This window comes from Polistes dominula, unplaced genomic scaffold, assembly GCF_049000335.1.
Source record: "Polistes dominula isolate Pdom_NZ unplaced genomic scaffold, Pdom_raw_medaka contig_373, whole genome shotgun sequence".
In the NCBI taxonomy this organism is placed as follows: Eukaryota; Metazoa; Arthropoda; class Insecta; order Hymenoptera; family Vespidae; genus Polistes; species Polistes dominula.
The window spans coordinates 1,640,313-1,657,930 of NW_028300899.1; the positions used below are offsets into that span (position 1 = coordinate 1,640,313).

A 17,618-nucleotide genomic window follows, 5' to 3' on the forward strand; every position below is an offset into this window, starting at 1 on the left:
TATAATATGTATGTACGTATTTACACGTAATTCTAATATATTTATTATGTATTTATGTACATACGTATTATGTATATAATAAGACGATATAGAATTATTATAATTGTTGATTTGTCCATTATATTCAAACTTTGCGAGAGATTTTTTGTTTGTTTTGTTTTGTTTGTTGTTTTTTTCTTAAAAACCGATGCGACTTTCTAAGGAAAGACTGGACAACCAGAGTAATCAAGAGTACATAATACTTTACGTATTTTATGCAATCACGACACGATACCGTTATAAAAACGTCTTTAAAAAGAGAACGAGGCTGTCTTGCGTCGTCATATTTATGAATGAATTATCGATATAACGATATATTGTATACCGTTCTCAAACTGTACTGTTGTCATAGATATTTTGTTGTATAAAAAAAAAATGGGCGAACAAAAAAAAAAACAAAGATATGGAACTAAGAGATATGTACAAGCATACAAAATGAATATATTATATGTTTAATGTAAAAATCATGCGAATGATTAATTGATTTCGAATTATATTCATATTATTAGAAAAATTGTCAAACGAATCAAAACAATTCGAGATATCGTCGAATTGAGTTTTCATATTCATTCGTATTACGCGCGTTACTACGCACCTCGATGACGTAATACCATTTTTATTCTTATTGAAAGACAAAATGACGAACACGCCAGTTTGATCGACGCAATATCAGAGATCGCTTTTCAAACAGAATCATTATTATCTTTTTATCCTAATAATTGAAAAGGACAAAAACAAAATTACGCGTTTAAAGAAATTAGTCATAAATAATATTATAATTGGTTAATTTGATAGGAAGTATCGTTGATATTGTGTTGCACATTCTTTCATTCGGATTACTTTTTATTGGTTTTTATTTTTTATTTATATATATATATATATATTCTCATTTCTCCCTCTCCATCTTTCTGTATCTCTCGATTTCTCTCGATCAATCAGACCTTCTGAAACGTAACACGCGATCGACGTGTATCATTATATTCCTCTTCGTATTTTTCCTACGTAAAGTGAAGAGAAGAAATAAGGTAACACATTCCAATCATGTTCCAACACGAGGATCTACCACGCATGAGAATCTCAACACCGTGCCATGATCTCACTCCTCAAATAAAAGTAATGAAAGTCAACAACAACGAGGTAAGAAAAATGTCAATCATATTTTTATTACACAGATCATAGATCCTCGCGTCTGTAGATCATCGATGCGATTTGATCTACACTGGTTCGTAAATGATCGACGTTTTGTATGTAAGCGCGATCTAGCGACTTTGAACAAAACACATTGCCAACCGACATAAATGCTTCCAACGCGACTTTTAAAAAACCACGTGATCTCTCGATGTACCAAAGGTCGATCCTTTTGCAACATCGACCATGTCTTTCGTCAGTAACTCACGAATACATTGCGATATATTTTTTTCAGTATTTTTTGAATTTAGTCAATTATATTCCTTCTCACTTCTCATTTGCATATATTTATTTATGTTAACAAGATTCACCTTTGGAAACGATTCCATACGATTATTTTTTTTTTTTTGTTTACACATTGGATTGTTCCAATAAAAAACGACGAAATAAGAATTGAAATTAGTTTTCCTGTTTGTCGTATATAATCGAAAACGTTCCTGTTTATCGTTTTTTTTTTTTTGATATTTTAAATAAATCGAAATTAAAATCCATTTTAAGAAGTATACGTATTATGAGTTGATATTTTTTTTTTTTTTTGATTATTTATCATTTATTTTCTATACCAATATCGAGTCTTATAAAAATAATTACAAATAATATTATTCTTCAGTAAAATTGATATACATGCGTATATTATACAATTCTTTGTTAAATAAATAAAGGAAAATAATATGGAAAGATATATATATATATGATGAGTTAAGATTACTTATTATCTATTTGTAATTATGTACTCGTCCATAATCGTACCAATTTGTTCTGCCAATCGGTCATCTACACTACGAATATTTCATTAAAAAAGTAAAAATTAATAAGAAAAAAAGATCAAAATTAATTCAAAGAGTTCCTTTGTTCCTTTGTAATCAAATTGTTGTTTTGATAAGCTTCGATAAAAATGTAAAGAGTGGACGTCGGAAATGTAAGAATAATAATAGATTTTTATATCGAAGGTCAAACAACAGAAAGATTTGAAAATGAACGCTAAAAGTTTATCATCGCTATCAAGTAAAAACAAAGTATTGCTTCGTATATTAGTCGATCATCGGAAGTCGTGATTGATTGCGCAACTATGAACTCTCCTTGGGAACAAAAAGTTGTGAAAATGAAATGAAAAATTACGATGTTATATAAGTATCATCGTATAATATCTTTTCACTCAGTCTATCGAATGATCCTATTCGTTCATATCTAACTGTGGATGTTCACGAATCATGTTATCAATCGTGGATTATATTATTACGATTTTTCATGTGTTTAATCAATAAATACAAAAAGATTTACTATTCCAAAGAGATTATTTATCAAATAATTGCATATCATTTTTCAATAATAACAAACCTGTGACTCTATTTTTTTTTTATATTTAATTATTATAACTAATGAATATAATTTTAATATTACAAATATCAGAACAAAATAATATAGGAAAAAATAAATTTGTGTTTATTATAACAAGTGATTTGTTAAGTGTGAAAATTCAATATATATAAATATATATATACAATATAAGATAACTAACCTATCTAAAAGAGATTTTCCACGAATTTAAAAATGGTCGTCGAAGGAGTTTATCTTATTAATCCGTTGTACTCGTATAAGAATGCAATGCTTATTACGTATTAGTCACACGTACATTTTTTTATCGAAGAAAAACAACTTTCATTGTTCTTTGAAAGTAAAAAAACTTAATTAATATTGCAACAACGAAAGAAACGGTAACACGTCACGTACACTTTTCTATCTTACCATTCGTGCTTATATTTCTCGCGCGCTTTCTCGACTGATCGACCAATAGGAGAGATCGTAGTGAGTGGCGCGAAATTAAACAAAGACGAATCGTGTAAGTACATTATCGAACAATCGAATAAAGTGGGAGAAAGTAAACTCATCGCGCGTAGAATCGAATTGTCTTAACTATTGTGAATATAACGCGTAGTAGATATTGATACTTATTTGCTTACAAGTATAAAAGACGGAAAACCGGGGGAAGTGTATGCTCGTTGCGGCCCTGACGTACGGCGACGTTACCAGAGTGACTGCTGAGTCACATATCGTTGACGATCTCTCTAAGCAAGGTGTACTCTTACGTCTCCGTGAAAGAAAAACAATATCCAAATTTTCTTATCGTGCTTTGTTATCATATTTCATCATTTAGTATAGTGTCGTGTTTATTAAAGGAATAATTGGAATAGTGTGAAATATTATTCGACGATTCATCGATCTCAAGGCTGCAAAAAAAAAGTATAAAAAGAAAAAGACAAAAAGAGAAACATTACAAGACCCGGTATAGTAGTCGATGACCTGCTCATCCTACCTGTATTTTAACGTATTTGTATTATTTTTACCTCCCACTTTCCTTCCCTCCATATTCACACCTATACGTGTTGTGTCTCCATAGATATACATATATATATATATATATATATATATATATATATATATATATATATATATATATATATATATATATGTATGTATGTATGTATGTATATAGTTAATCTCCTTTTTTTTTTTTTTTTTCATTGCCTACCGTTTCTCAGTTAAAAGAGATACACAAGGGCAAACTGGCAAGCGTTAAAAATCCTTGAATTTTCTTGGATGAAAGGAAAGGCACGCGTGGGATGTGCGCGAAACCGTGTTGAAGTTTGACTGGAGAGAGTGCGTGTTTTGAGGTTATTTTTGTATCAGTCGTTCGTGTAACTGACCTACTACATTCATCTAAGACTAACCTTTATTTTCCTCCTGACAGTCGTACCGAGAAGACGTTCTACTAACTATCATCTTCGAAGATTAAACTACGAGATCATTATTGACAATCTTCGCACGAGTAAACACCAACACTGTCCACAGTGCTACATAACCTCAAAGTGACAACCTAAATAACTAGTTTCAAGAATTATAATCTAGTGGCTAATATCGAATTTATGCTCTACATCATTACTATATTTGTCGATAGATCTTCTATCGATATTGACACTTTGTCGAATATAGTAATAAAGACGCTTTAAGTGTCATTTGATCCATGATCAATATGTTAACATTATGGCAGATATTAGATAATAAGAAAAAGCAACTGTGACAACACGTAAAGGAATATAAAACTCTTTATAATATAAGTATATCTGGTGAAACTATTGGAATACGGTGTGCAACATGTTGTGTCTTAAGAAGTTGTATAGAGAGGAGTTGTTGCAGCTCGCGCTGTTACTCTCCTTGTTAAGAGTGGACCCAGAGTCTTACCTTGGCTTGGATATCCAAGCTATGGGTGTAGGCTCTTTGGATCTTCATAATGGATCTGGTTGGCATACTGATGCTCATACCATTGTACATCGTCCAATGTTTGTACATCCCAAAAATCTAGATTCGGTGCTTCTAAACTATGAAAGGGATCTTTTTGAAGAATTAAATTCTTTGGGAAGATATAACAGAATGAACTCGGGCTCCAATGATATACACGCATATCTATTAAATATAGAAGATACAGGTAGAAATGCTGCTACAGCTGGATCCAGTTTACCTATTTCAACAGAAACATCAAGCAATATGACATCACCTGATTCTTCTAGTTCTTCTCAACAACCAGCTGAACCTATTGGTGCTGCAGAACTTACTCAAGAGGTATTTCTTTTATGAACTGTTTTCGCTGATACAATTCAATCACTAACTTTTGTTGTATCTTATTATTCTTTATTTTACATACATAGCGTTATCTAGAATCAAATAATTATGTGGACATCGGTATCGATGCAATTATTCTATATTTAATAGTCTCATCATAAAGTATTATAAAGCGTAGTAACATGTCGATGAGTCACATATATATATATATATGCATAACTGTTCATAGTACATTCTGTTTAGTTATACAAAACTACAGAGACATTAATATAATGTGGCACAAAGTTATGAGGTTTCTAAGCTTTACAATAGTTCTTTAAGCTTGAGCTTGAACGTTAATGCTTCTTTTTTATCTCATTTTACTTTAGCTTTACTTGATATTTGTTTTTATTTCATAAATAACAATATATTTTTAATACTAAAATGAAAGGATCTTTGACAAACATTTTAATTTGATTTCATGTTTATGAGAAAAGGGTGAGAGTGAGAGAGTGTATTAGCACATGTACATATAAAAGAGAAGAAGAAAAAAAAAGAAATGATAAAGTATTTCTTTTTCATACTTAAAAAAAAAAAAAACATGTTTAAAATATTTTTCTTTCTCAAAATAGAGTGCTTTTAAAAATCAGAAATAACCGTCCTGACACTGAAACGTCCGTTGCAACCGTTCTCTCTTTCTTGTACTCATATAATCTCGTAGTGTAAATGACCTCGGAGACGCGTTTAGTGCTACCAACCCGAATCCTTCTAACAACCTTGCAATACGAAAGCACCTTATCAAACTTCTTCAAAAGATATTAATATAATACGAATTATATACTTCTCGGTATACAATCGAATGTTACGTAAAAGCCCATGATTATTTTTGTAAATTATTTGATAATTATCTATTATTATAGATAAAAAATAATACGAGATGTATATTACTTTAGTAAAGATAAAATGCATATACGTTGGAAATCATTTATAATACAAAGTAATGGCAAGTTATTTATTTGTTTCTATTTTTTATTTTTTTTTTTATTTATTACTTATTTTGGTGCAATAATTATTAATACGTTTTACCGATAAATCATGATAAGATTTTTGTATTATATGTTTTTTTTTGTTTTGTTAAAACATTCGAATTTACTTTAATTACAAATAAATTTGAGTTTAGTATAGCTTTGGTATGGTCTGATTCACAATCACACACGTGAGACCGTCTTCTGCTTTTATACAGAAATTTAAATAAGTCCTCTTTTTTTTTTTTTTTTTTGTAACGTAGTTACATATATCGTTGACGTAAATATTTATACAGGTCGCTTGTGTCAATCGTTGCGTATATGGACAATCATTATTATACACATACATATATATATATATAACAATAGATAATTTAGCTTTATTGACCATATTGTGCGTATTAATTTAGATAAATTAGAAAAGTAAGCAAATAAAATTAAAATAAGATAATTAATAATTTATATGATAAGGAAGAACGATAAAAAAAAATATTTCATTAATGATTAAATACAAATACACAAAATTTTGTTTAAAAAAAGAGACAAGAAAATAACAAGTTCTAAACGTTTTGAGAAAAATCAATCATTTAAGGGGGGGGGGGAAAAAAACAAAAAAAAACAAAAAATAACTCGTCTCGGCCGTTTTTCATCACATTTAGAAAATTAGTGTGATTTTTTTTTTTTTGTCGATAAGGGTAGAGAGGAAAAGTATATCGATAATCCTTGGGATAGATGAGATCACTCGCGTGCATGAAATCACGTGACTGCACGACTCACCACCAATACTTTTCTGGATTAGTGGGCCACCTGTGCTAATAACCTTCGTGTCTTTACATAGGTTGTATACACGTATAATACGCATGTGTGTTTGCCATCGCGAAAAGATTAAACGATGATCCTATTGCATTTTAAAGGAACTAGATTCAAGTTCGAAATTATCGAGTCAAACGAAAACATATTTTTCTTTTTAAGTAAATACCTTTTATCTTTTTCCCATTTTTATTGTTATTGTTGTTTTAAATTATTACCCATACTCGTTTGAAAAGTTAATGTGGTGAATGAGTGAGTTCAGATAAAAGGAAAAAAAAAAAAAAAAAAAAAACGAGAAAAACATGTAACGTCATGGATTTCGGAACAATTTTTGTGCAAATTTTCCTTTGCATGGCCTCGATAACAAAAATAATCACAAGTACAAGTGTACGTGCATGCATACACACATATATATATATATATATATACATGTATACTAACGTGGTGGATAGGTACTTACGTACATAAGTCCATAGTCGTCAGTGGAAAAAAAAAGAAAATCGTGAAAACCAGACGTGACCTCGTTTTGCTGAGAATTAATGGAAAACTCTCGTGGTTGAGTCTTTCGAATACTTCTGAGAGAATCCAAAATTAGATGTGCCCTGAAATATCTCATTATTTTAACCTTCCAGGGTGTGTGTGTGTGTGTTATATTCACGTGTGTGTCTTACATATTATATCTCTAGGTGAGGTTCATTCGAAACGTTATTATTTTTTTTTTCTACGAAAAAATCAATGTACAAACGATACTAGAAATGTTTATTGCCAATTAGACTTGCCAATTTTCTATACACTTACGTTTGTTTTCACCTTGTAATTGCGAACAAAATTTCTATCCAAAATTGTTTCACAAATTGATCCTTGTCTTATCATTTTGTCACATGACATAGCAGCAGTGAATTAAAGCATAGCTTTAAATTAGAGTATATTGCTTTTTCATACGATATCGAAAAAGAAATGTTTATTTTATTTTATTTTAATATTTACAGAAAAATATACATATTACTATACACGATACTATATATGTATTAATAGTGTATCATTAATAAGACCGTAAATTTGTGTCTACCATTATGCGTAATGCTGATATCAATGTAAACGCTAAAAAGTGATGATTAAAATTATCGTTCACCGTATTATTCGATATCGTGAATTTTGATCAATAAACAAATTTTCTTTACACCGTCGTCTATTGAAGAAAATAATAAAAAATGAAATTAAAAAAAAACAAAAAAAAAATACAAATTTGTTAGAACGATCAAAGGTTAAAACGAAAGAAAAAGAAATAGAGGGAGAGAGGGAGAGGGAGAGAGGGAAAATCGTTTATATTCCCATACGATTGGCAAATTGCCACGTGACAACGTCTTTTCCACGTGCACGAATCGTATTTCGTCGTTGATAGCTGACATCGTCAAAAATATCTGTGCAACGATTCCAATGCGAGACCAAAAGGTTCCTTCGTCTCGTTTATATGGCTCTTTAAATCGAAATCAAAACGATTCTAAGTATAATTAAATAAATAATTAAATTAAACGATACTTACACATTTTTTGGTAAAAAGAAACAAAAATAAGTGGGGGGGGGGAGCGGCATAAAATAATGAACTCATTAACGTATACTATTAAAATATAGATAATTACCACGAGTGGAGATCAACGATCATTTTATATCTAATAATAAGAACATCTTTTAACGACATATTTATTTATTTATTTATTTATTTATCTATTTATTATACCAGAAAGAAAATAATTTACATAGTAATAATAAGGTTAATACATATTAAATCCTACAAGAGGTAAACATAGTTACCTGTACATAGACTGTGGTACATATTAAAATTACTAATACTTAAAACTAAGAAATATAAATACATTTTGAAATAACATTATATAAACTTTTAAATAATTGTTAAACAGTTATATACATATATCAGTATTTAGTTAAACTATATCACATATTACACTTTTTATAATTTACATTTAATATTTATATTAATATATTATTATAATATTGTATAGTATATAATCAGGTAATTATAGGATATTTGGAGGTACAGGAAGGGGGGTGGGGTGGGACAATGATTTCCCCTGTATGGTCTTATATATATAGTCGACTATGAATTAGTCATATTATCGACTAATTATGACAATTGTTGTCAAGTAAAGAAAATCGTTGCATTTATTAGCCAATTATTCCTTTATTTTGATCTTTCATTAATTTAACATAATATTTTGCGACTTTTCAAATAACTCGTGAATTGTTGTTTAAACGTTCAATCATAGCTTATTGCTTTCATAAGTTTAATATTGAATTATTTTAAATTTGTTTTGTAACAATAATGGAAATTCGTTTGTCAATCGAATAGGACATTTGAAATGTTAATTATTCACGTTAGATGATGATATTATTCAATGCAAATGAGATTTTGTATCTAACAGATACACGTGTGTAGTGTAGTGTAATAGTAAACAAAATAAAACTGCATTTCGAAGGATATCGTACGAGATTATTATAGTAATTTTTGGATTTTTTTTTTTTTTGCTCATTTACACAACTATTAGTTGTAGATGTGATGATAGTGTAGATCTTTGCTTCTATTAATTACCATCGGTAGACGTTTAACCTTGTGCCAATTTGACAAAGTCGTTGCTTTTCGTTCTCTTTTCATCATTTGCCATAAAAATATAGAAGGTTGTCCTTGGCTCAAAATCATACTGGCCACGTACGGGGAAATATCTTTTAGATCAATACTGCGATTACTACGAAATAAATTCACTCAAATTATATATTTATTTTTATGCATATATAATATATATTTGTTTTTTTTGTTAACAATACAGATAAAAAAAACATATAAAATTAAATCGATGGTCATTTCCATACTTCGACCCGATACGAATATTCATTGAGCATAAATTGCTATCCATTAATTCCAGTTACTTTATACTAATGTAAAACCATATATATATATATATATATATATATATATACATATCCGGATATATGTTTATTTTTTTCTTTTTTATCATAAATCTAATCACGTACTTGTAGTAGGATTAATAAATTTAACCAATACCATGATAAAAAAAAAACTAAAAGGTTATGTCGAATATTTATTTAATTGAATTAGTTTTATAGTATTGATTGTTCGATTTTGTTACGTTTGACATCGGAAATGACGAAATACGAATTTATAAATTTTCATAAATCAGCATAATAAACATACGCAAATGATTATCACCTATTGACTTGGTATCAACTTGAAAAGAATAAGAAACTCCCTTGCTTTTAATTTCTTTTCATTGTAAATATCGAAGGAATACCTGCATCGTCTAATGTGATGTCTTTTGTATGTTTTTTTTTTTTTTTTTTGAAGTGTCTATGATAAAAGTTTATTCTCTTATACCTTTTGGAATCGCGTAGCTGTCATCATTTATTTTCATTCAAATTGAATATCAATCCTATCGAGTTTTGTGAGAAAAACACGACGAGAATGTTGTTAAGGAGCAAGAAGAAAAAACAACAAATGTCTTCCGTATTTGTGATTGGTGATGTATGTCGACAATTATTATTTCATAAAAATAACTCACAAATAAGCTTAATAATAAGTGATTAATTAATTTTGATAAAATGTGCAAATATATTGTAAGGAATTTGAATAATTCTTTGTAGAACTATTTAACGTTCCAATTTGTTTGACATCCTCTCTTAGAATTATTGTTCTATTGCATAAGAATAGTCAAGAATAAATAAACAATAGTATAATAAATAATCGATCAATCAACCAACATTTCTTCGGTAAGAATGCAACGATTAAATTAGTTTACGTTCAATGACCACAAACGATGATTATTACAATTGAACTATAAATAAAATTTATAGCGTTCTTTTACACACTTCGTCTTTTGATTATTCAATCGATTGTATTAAAGAAAATGAATTTTTTTTTTGAAACGTTTTTTTGAAAGCTTCACAATAAAGATAGACAATGTATATATATAGATATAGGTAACAATAAGCGTTAATTTTGTTCTCTTATCTTTGTTTATCGTTCGTGAAAGAAACCCTTTTATATTTGTAGAGTGATTGATCGATTTGACTAAAATTTATCGACCATTATATTGAAAATTTTTTGTTTTTTTTTTTTTGTTTTGTCGAAGTTCAACGACGCCGTTGATATTTTTTTTTTTGTAATTGATATCTATGTCACCCAATCTCCATAAATTTATAATCAATATATAATCTATATATATATAGAATATATTAATCGTTATCTATAATTTTATGAGATAGGAGAATACTTTTTTTTCTTAACATTTTTCAGTTATTTCGTTTTTTTTTTTTTTTTTTTTTTTTTTTTATAAAAATTACTAATCCAACATCTTTCTTTGTTTGTTTTATATTAAGCAGATATGATGTAATTTAAAGAAAAAAAGAAAAAAAATGTAGTTTTCATTATGATAACATGTGATTGTTATTATATTTTTGAAATTACTTTTTCAGCTCGAAATATATGTAATTTTTGTGTTATCTTAAGATAAATAATTACAGTAATATTTTGATTTTCTTTTTTCTTCGTTGCATGATAAAGTTTAGATTATGGGGGTGTAGAGGTAAGGAGTAACATCTCTGTATATGAAAAGTGTCCGTCGAAATGCATTCAATTATGGTGTGTGGCGCCACAGTAGCTTCAGGGTAAATTTTAAAAGAAGCGCCAAATATTATTTAAAGTAGGATTGAGAAATAAACAAGGAAGACAAATTTTAACCATAACTGTTTTGTTATTAACATACATTTTTCATAAAATTAAATGATAACAAATCAATAAACGTACTATTTACAGTTGACGAAATAAAATCACTCTGGCTACACGTTGTTTTCTCATAATAATTCTTTAAGGTTATATTTACTACATTATTACATAACTCGGCATACTTCAATTCGTTTACAATTGCTACATTCATACCATACCTTTTAAGTTCACCAGCGCCATTCTGGAAGATTTTGGAACTATTATTTATAGAAAACGTTGGACACTTTTTCACATTTTCTTCCATAAAAGATTTGACTCCTTACCTCTACCCACCATAAAAAAAAAAATAGAAAGGACGTATATTTGCGCTTTTCGTGTATATTGATGGATTTGTGAGAGCGTATATATACGCCTTTAGCAGTCAAAGGGTTAAACATTCGTATTTTCATATTTTTTGTTTTTTTTTCTATCTTTTTTTATACATGCTTACCAATTATGATTTCCTGGAAAGTTGAATTATTCTCGATCGTTGTTTAAAAATTCGTTAAATGTCTGTAGAAGAAAATAAGCAACAATTGTAGCCAAGTTCTGTTTAAATTCGGTATTTTTACATGAATCAGAGATACGAAAAAAACAGTGCCAAATTGTCGATCGAATGTTCGTTCTTTCCTTTTTACGTACGAGTCCGTTCTTTAAAACGTAGATAACAACAAATTGAAATACGTGTTTGTTAGAAGAAAGTTAGTTATACGTTTATGAAAGAACATTTTCTACGGAGTTAAATTAAAAATGAAAAAAAAAAAAAAAAACAACAGTATCACGAGTTAAACATCGGTTCGGTTCGTCTTATTAATATCTATTGTTTTGGAAAATGGCACCTTGGAAGAAAAAAGAATAAAAAAAAGGTTTTCCGCAGTCAAGGTTGCTTAGGTCGGAAAGTAAGAACGATGATCATTTTAAAAATAACTTGATACACACGTTCTTTACCGACGTTTCAGTTTATCCGTTCGAGTGCACTGTTCTTATAACCTTCGCGAATAATCCCACGCAGCTTTGTGTATAAATTTGGACGTTGCGATATGCGCTTTATTGTTTCTTTCTTTTCGGACTATCTTGGCACGCAGACATTATTTTTAATTTTTTTTAATTTTTTTTTTTTAGTATTATTTTTCGTGCAATAAGTCATCATCGTTATTTTTTTTATTTTTTTTTTTATTTTATCTCTATTATATATATATATATATTTAATTATTATTATTTTTTATTTTTAATTTTTATTTTATTTTATTTTATTTATAATTTATATATTTTTTTTATTTATTATTATTTAATATAAATATAAATATAAATATATATTATTTAATAAATTTAATTAAATATATATTATTTATATAATAATTTAAATATATAATGTAGGGGGGACCTTCGGGGTAAACACCCTAAAGGGGTATACCTGAAAAAACTTCTTCTAATTTAATTAATATATATATATATATATATATATATATATATATATATATATATATATATATACTTTTCAATCGTTGGCATAATAGGAATCTTTCTTACCAGCTATCGTTCATCAGTCGGTCGTAAATTTCTTCTTCGATTATATTTATTCCTTGCCATCATAAAATCAGCATCGATTTGCGATAAGTCGTTTTTTAAAAAAAAAAAAAAACAATCGAAAATATAGAGATAATTAAAAAAAAATTTCAAATTTTATTGTCAATTGTATTATAAGAAATATGTTAAAAAGAAATGTCACGAAAAAGAAAAAAAATCATACTCGATAATAATTAACAATAATTATATACATACTTGAATAAATTTGTAAATAATATTTTTAACATCGTTCTTAGAATTTCATTAAATATTCCATCGATCATATAGAAACCTTGTTTATTTTTAATAACGTAAATCTGATAAATGTGGAAAATCATTGGTAGACGTGTCATTAAAAGAGGAACAAAAACGTTCCTCTTATGCGAAATGATAAAAAAAAAAAAATACTTGATTCCCGACGCGACATTACTTTGATTGGCAAAGAAGTTAGTATACATATATAATATACATACACACATATATATGTAGAGAGAGAGAGAGAGAAATGATCAAGAACCTTGATCCTACTTGAACAACACGTACGAACTTTTATATAATCGAACGCAGAAATAAGAAAAAAAAAAAGAAAATATCTTTTGTTCTTAATCACTACTGTTCACACTCTCGAATGCATTCTAATCGCTTATCTAACTTTTTCAAATACGGATAAAACATACGAGAATGAATCTATCATCGTGTGTGTGTGTGTGTGTGTGTGTGTGTGTGCGTATGCCGTTTGGATAACATTTTCCATAATAACGTTCCATTTCTTATCTGTCAGGCGAGTATGGTTTTTTTTGTTTTTTTTTTTTTTAAATTGTTTCAACTTTTTCTTTTCTTTTCTTTCTTTTGCTTTTTCTTTCTCTTGATCTTTCATTTAAAATAATTTTTCTTTTTTGTATGTATGTATGTATGTGCTTGTAGTAGTTTTCTCATTTTTATTTCTATTTGATTGAATTGATGATGATTTTTTGTTTTTTGTTGTTTGTATTTCTAGACATTTCGTTTGAAAATTAATGCAAAAATATGTTTATTTTTGAAATGTAAATTTCATTTTAGAATCAGGGTGATTTGAAAATCGTGAAACGGATGAACGTGAAACGGAAGAAACTCGTGAAACCACCGATGAAACCAAAATCATTCATTCATTAATACAAATTCAATATATAATTTAATTATACATATTTATATATTATATAATCTACTTTTTTTATTACTAATTTAAAGATTTTTATTTAGAGATTATTTAGGTTTTGTAAAGTTCTTTCAATAGATGGCACTGTATTACAATTTAATTATTTCGAAGCTTGATTTTCTTTGAAGGTTTCATTTCTACCATGTGTGATCTGCACACATCTATTTTTTTATATATAATTTCTATATAATTTTCTATATTATTTAATTCTATATATTAATTAATTAATTAATCAAATTCTATATATATATATATATATATAAAAATTCGTTGTAACAATATGTTTGTCCACTAATAATTCCGAAATTACTCAAAACTTATTTTAAATGAAATTGATTTTTATTTCACGTGATTTTGTCCAACTTAGCACATAGCACCATTTTTATTTCTTTTTATTACTAATTTAAAGATTTTTCTTTAGAAGTTATCTAGGTTTTGTAAAGTTCTATCAATAGATGGCGTTGTATTATAATTCAATAGTTTCGATATATTCACGTCCTCGTAACGTTGGTTTTCTTCGAAGATTTCATTTCTACAGTGTGTGATCTGCACATATCTGTTTCTTTCTTTGTTTTTCTTTCTGTTTCTTCTCTCTTTCTCTTTGTATCTTTTGCACAGTGATAAAAAGTCACGGCTTATAACGTTGAACGTATTTATCGAAACATGTGTCATCGCAAACAAGATATATACATATACATATATATATTTATCAAAACTTGTGACTTTATTTCGCATTTAAAAATTCTACACAATTTGGTCTGGAAAGTTGAAAGAAACGTTTTAACTAAAATTTATTTTTGTCACTGATGTTTATTGTAACAATAAATGATCAATAATGATTCATTTGTTATCTTTAGTTCAATAATAAAATCTTAACGTTTATCGATCATTTCAGTACGTTATGGCGCTTTATTTGTAACTGTTAAGGACAAGTGGATTAAAGTTAATCATCTTCTATCAGCGATCATTGAATATTATCCATAGTATGAACGAATGATCGATTAAATCTAAGAAAAAAAAGCGACATAATAATAGAAAGTTAAGTAAGATAATAGAAATATAACTTAGAATTTAAGTTTCGTCATTTAAATGATAAGTTGCGTGAGTTTTCGCAATGATAATTTTAATAATCAACGTTATTACAAATCAAATATACTTGCTGATTAAAACCGTGACGATTATTAATCAAATAGATATACACACATATATATGATGTATGTATGCATATATATATATATATGTATGTATGTATGTATATATGTAAATATGTATGTATATCAAGAGATAAAACAGCTTCTACTTATTTGTAGATTTCGATTAATCTTGAAAAACAATCTCACTTAAATTAACCCGCAAAAATTGATAGAAAATAAAATTACTTCTAACGAAAAAAAAAACAAAAAAAAAATGATCAAAAGATCCTTATTACAATACGGTGGTTTAATAATTATTTATCATTTAATCGTGATATCAATATGATTTCTTGTTTACAATAAAATAATACCTTGCCGAAGTAATAAGAACGAGATGTGATAACACAGTAGAGAACGTCAAATGGAACGATAAATTATAAGAACAAAAATGAACGACGAAGAATTTCATCGAAGATCATCAAACGACGAAGAATTTTTTTCTTTTTTTTCGTTTACTTTTTTTCATTTTCTTAACCCGATAGATCGCGATTTGTGTCCATAATTATGAAAGTGATCTATAAGTCATATTTATATCTTTTGTTTCGAGATATGTATTTAAAGATTTATATAATTGAATGCTAAATGAATTCAATACAATATTGAAATAACAAACATTATTTAACGATTCATTTTTTTCATAATATCGTAAAAATTATATTGAATTAAATATTATTATTAATAATATATATATATATATATATAGTATAATAAATTAAATATAATAATAATGTAAAATAAATATATTATTTAATATAATAATATTAATATATTATATTTTAATATTATTTAATTATATATTATATTATAATATTAATTTAATTATATATTATTTTATAATAATATAATATAAATATATTATTATTATATTAAATATTATTATTAATAATATATATATATATATATAACTTAATATAATATAATAAATTAAATATAATAATAATATAAAATAAATATATATTATTTATAATAATATTAATATATGATATTATAATATTAATTTAATTATATATTATTTTATAATAATATAATATAAATATATTATTATTATATTATATATGATTATTATTAATAATTATATAATAATTTGTAATAATTTGATAATAATTTGATTTACAAATAAATAAAATTATTTATTAATAATAAAAAAAATAAAAAAATATATAATATATAATATTTTATTTGAAAATATTTATTTATTATTATTATTATTTTTAATTATTTATTTTTACTTTTTATTTTTTTTATTTCATATATAAATAATTTTTAATTTAATTTGTATTTTTCTAATGAAATTTTTTGATTCTTATTTCTTCTTTACATTGGATTTATTTGCAATGAGAAATCAGCAACAACAGCTAACACAGGGGTATCGTCGATATTACAAGTAGCAGTAGTAGCAAAGCAGTATTTAATAGTTTTAGTATCGAGTCGACTGTTATAGTGTGTTCATCGTTGTTATCTCTTTGGCACGCACCAAATGATCTGACATCGTCGTCGTTTTAGTTGTCTCATTTGGATCGTCGCAATCGTTGTATGATCTTTAAGGTCTACTACCAACCAGTGTGTATTTTTCTCTCTCCCTCTCTCTCTCTCTCTCTCTCTCTCTTTCTCTCTTCTTATCGTTCCTTGTGTGTTCTTCTACGTTTATGACAGTCAATGATTATATAGTGGTCAGTGTTGTGATCGTGATCGCGAAAAGAGGCGCCTCCTCTAGTTGCGGAATCCCATTTTTTTTTTTTTTTGGTTTCATTAACACTTCTTTTGTAATTATTTTCTTCTATTCTTGTTGTTGTTGTTGTTCTATTTTGTTTTTCATTTTTTCCAAATTTACAATTTTATCGTAATTTTCCTTTTTTTTTCTCTCTCTCTCTTTTCCTCTCATCTTTTTTTTTTTTTTTTTTTTATAATTCACTTTTAAAAGTATCAATATCACGAAGAAAAGAAAAGAAAAAAAAAATAAGAAAAGTGGTATCGGTAATAAAATTTGGAACAACCAACCTGTCAATTGTGAATTGATCATTTATTTGGAATCATTATCAAAAAGGATTAAAGAGAAGGATTTTCTTTTGGATTCTTTTTTCGGAAGATATAAAACACCTTTACAAAGTGGTAGGTTGATGGATTGAAATTATATTTCTTTTTTTTTTATTTACGTGCTTGATAAATCATCAAGTTGAATCATACATATATCCAACGATTATTTTAAAAGA

General features: G+C 27.1%; 1 protein-coding gene across 9 annotated transcripts in view; it reads left to right on the top strand.

The window, feature by feature from the left end:
• Nucleotides 1-652: 652 nt before the first annotated feature.
• The window catches only part of cnc (NFE2 like bZIP transcription factor cap-n-collar), a 108,363-nt gene continuing 91,397 nt past the window's right edge, over nucleotides 653-17,618 (top strand). The window contains exons 1-3 of one of the 9 annotated variants that reach the window (XM_015333880.2): nucleotides 2,685-3,511; nucleotides 3,768-3,899; nucleotides 3,977-4,845. In XM_015333880.2, the coding sequence (XP_015189366.1) occupies nucleotides 4,381-4,845 (465 nt within the window). In that variant the 5' untranslated portion in view covers nucleotides 2,685-3,511; nucleotides 3,768-3,899; nucleotides 3,977-4,380. Of the gene's footprint in view, nucleotides 1,177-2,684; nucleotides 3,512-3,767; nucleotides 4,846-16,926; nucleotides 16,969-17,341; nucleotides 17,518-17,618 lie in introns of those variants that run through there. The other 8 variants (XM_015333945.2, XM_089178311.1, XM_089178287.1 and 5 more) reach the window with 8 other exon arrangements.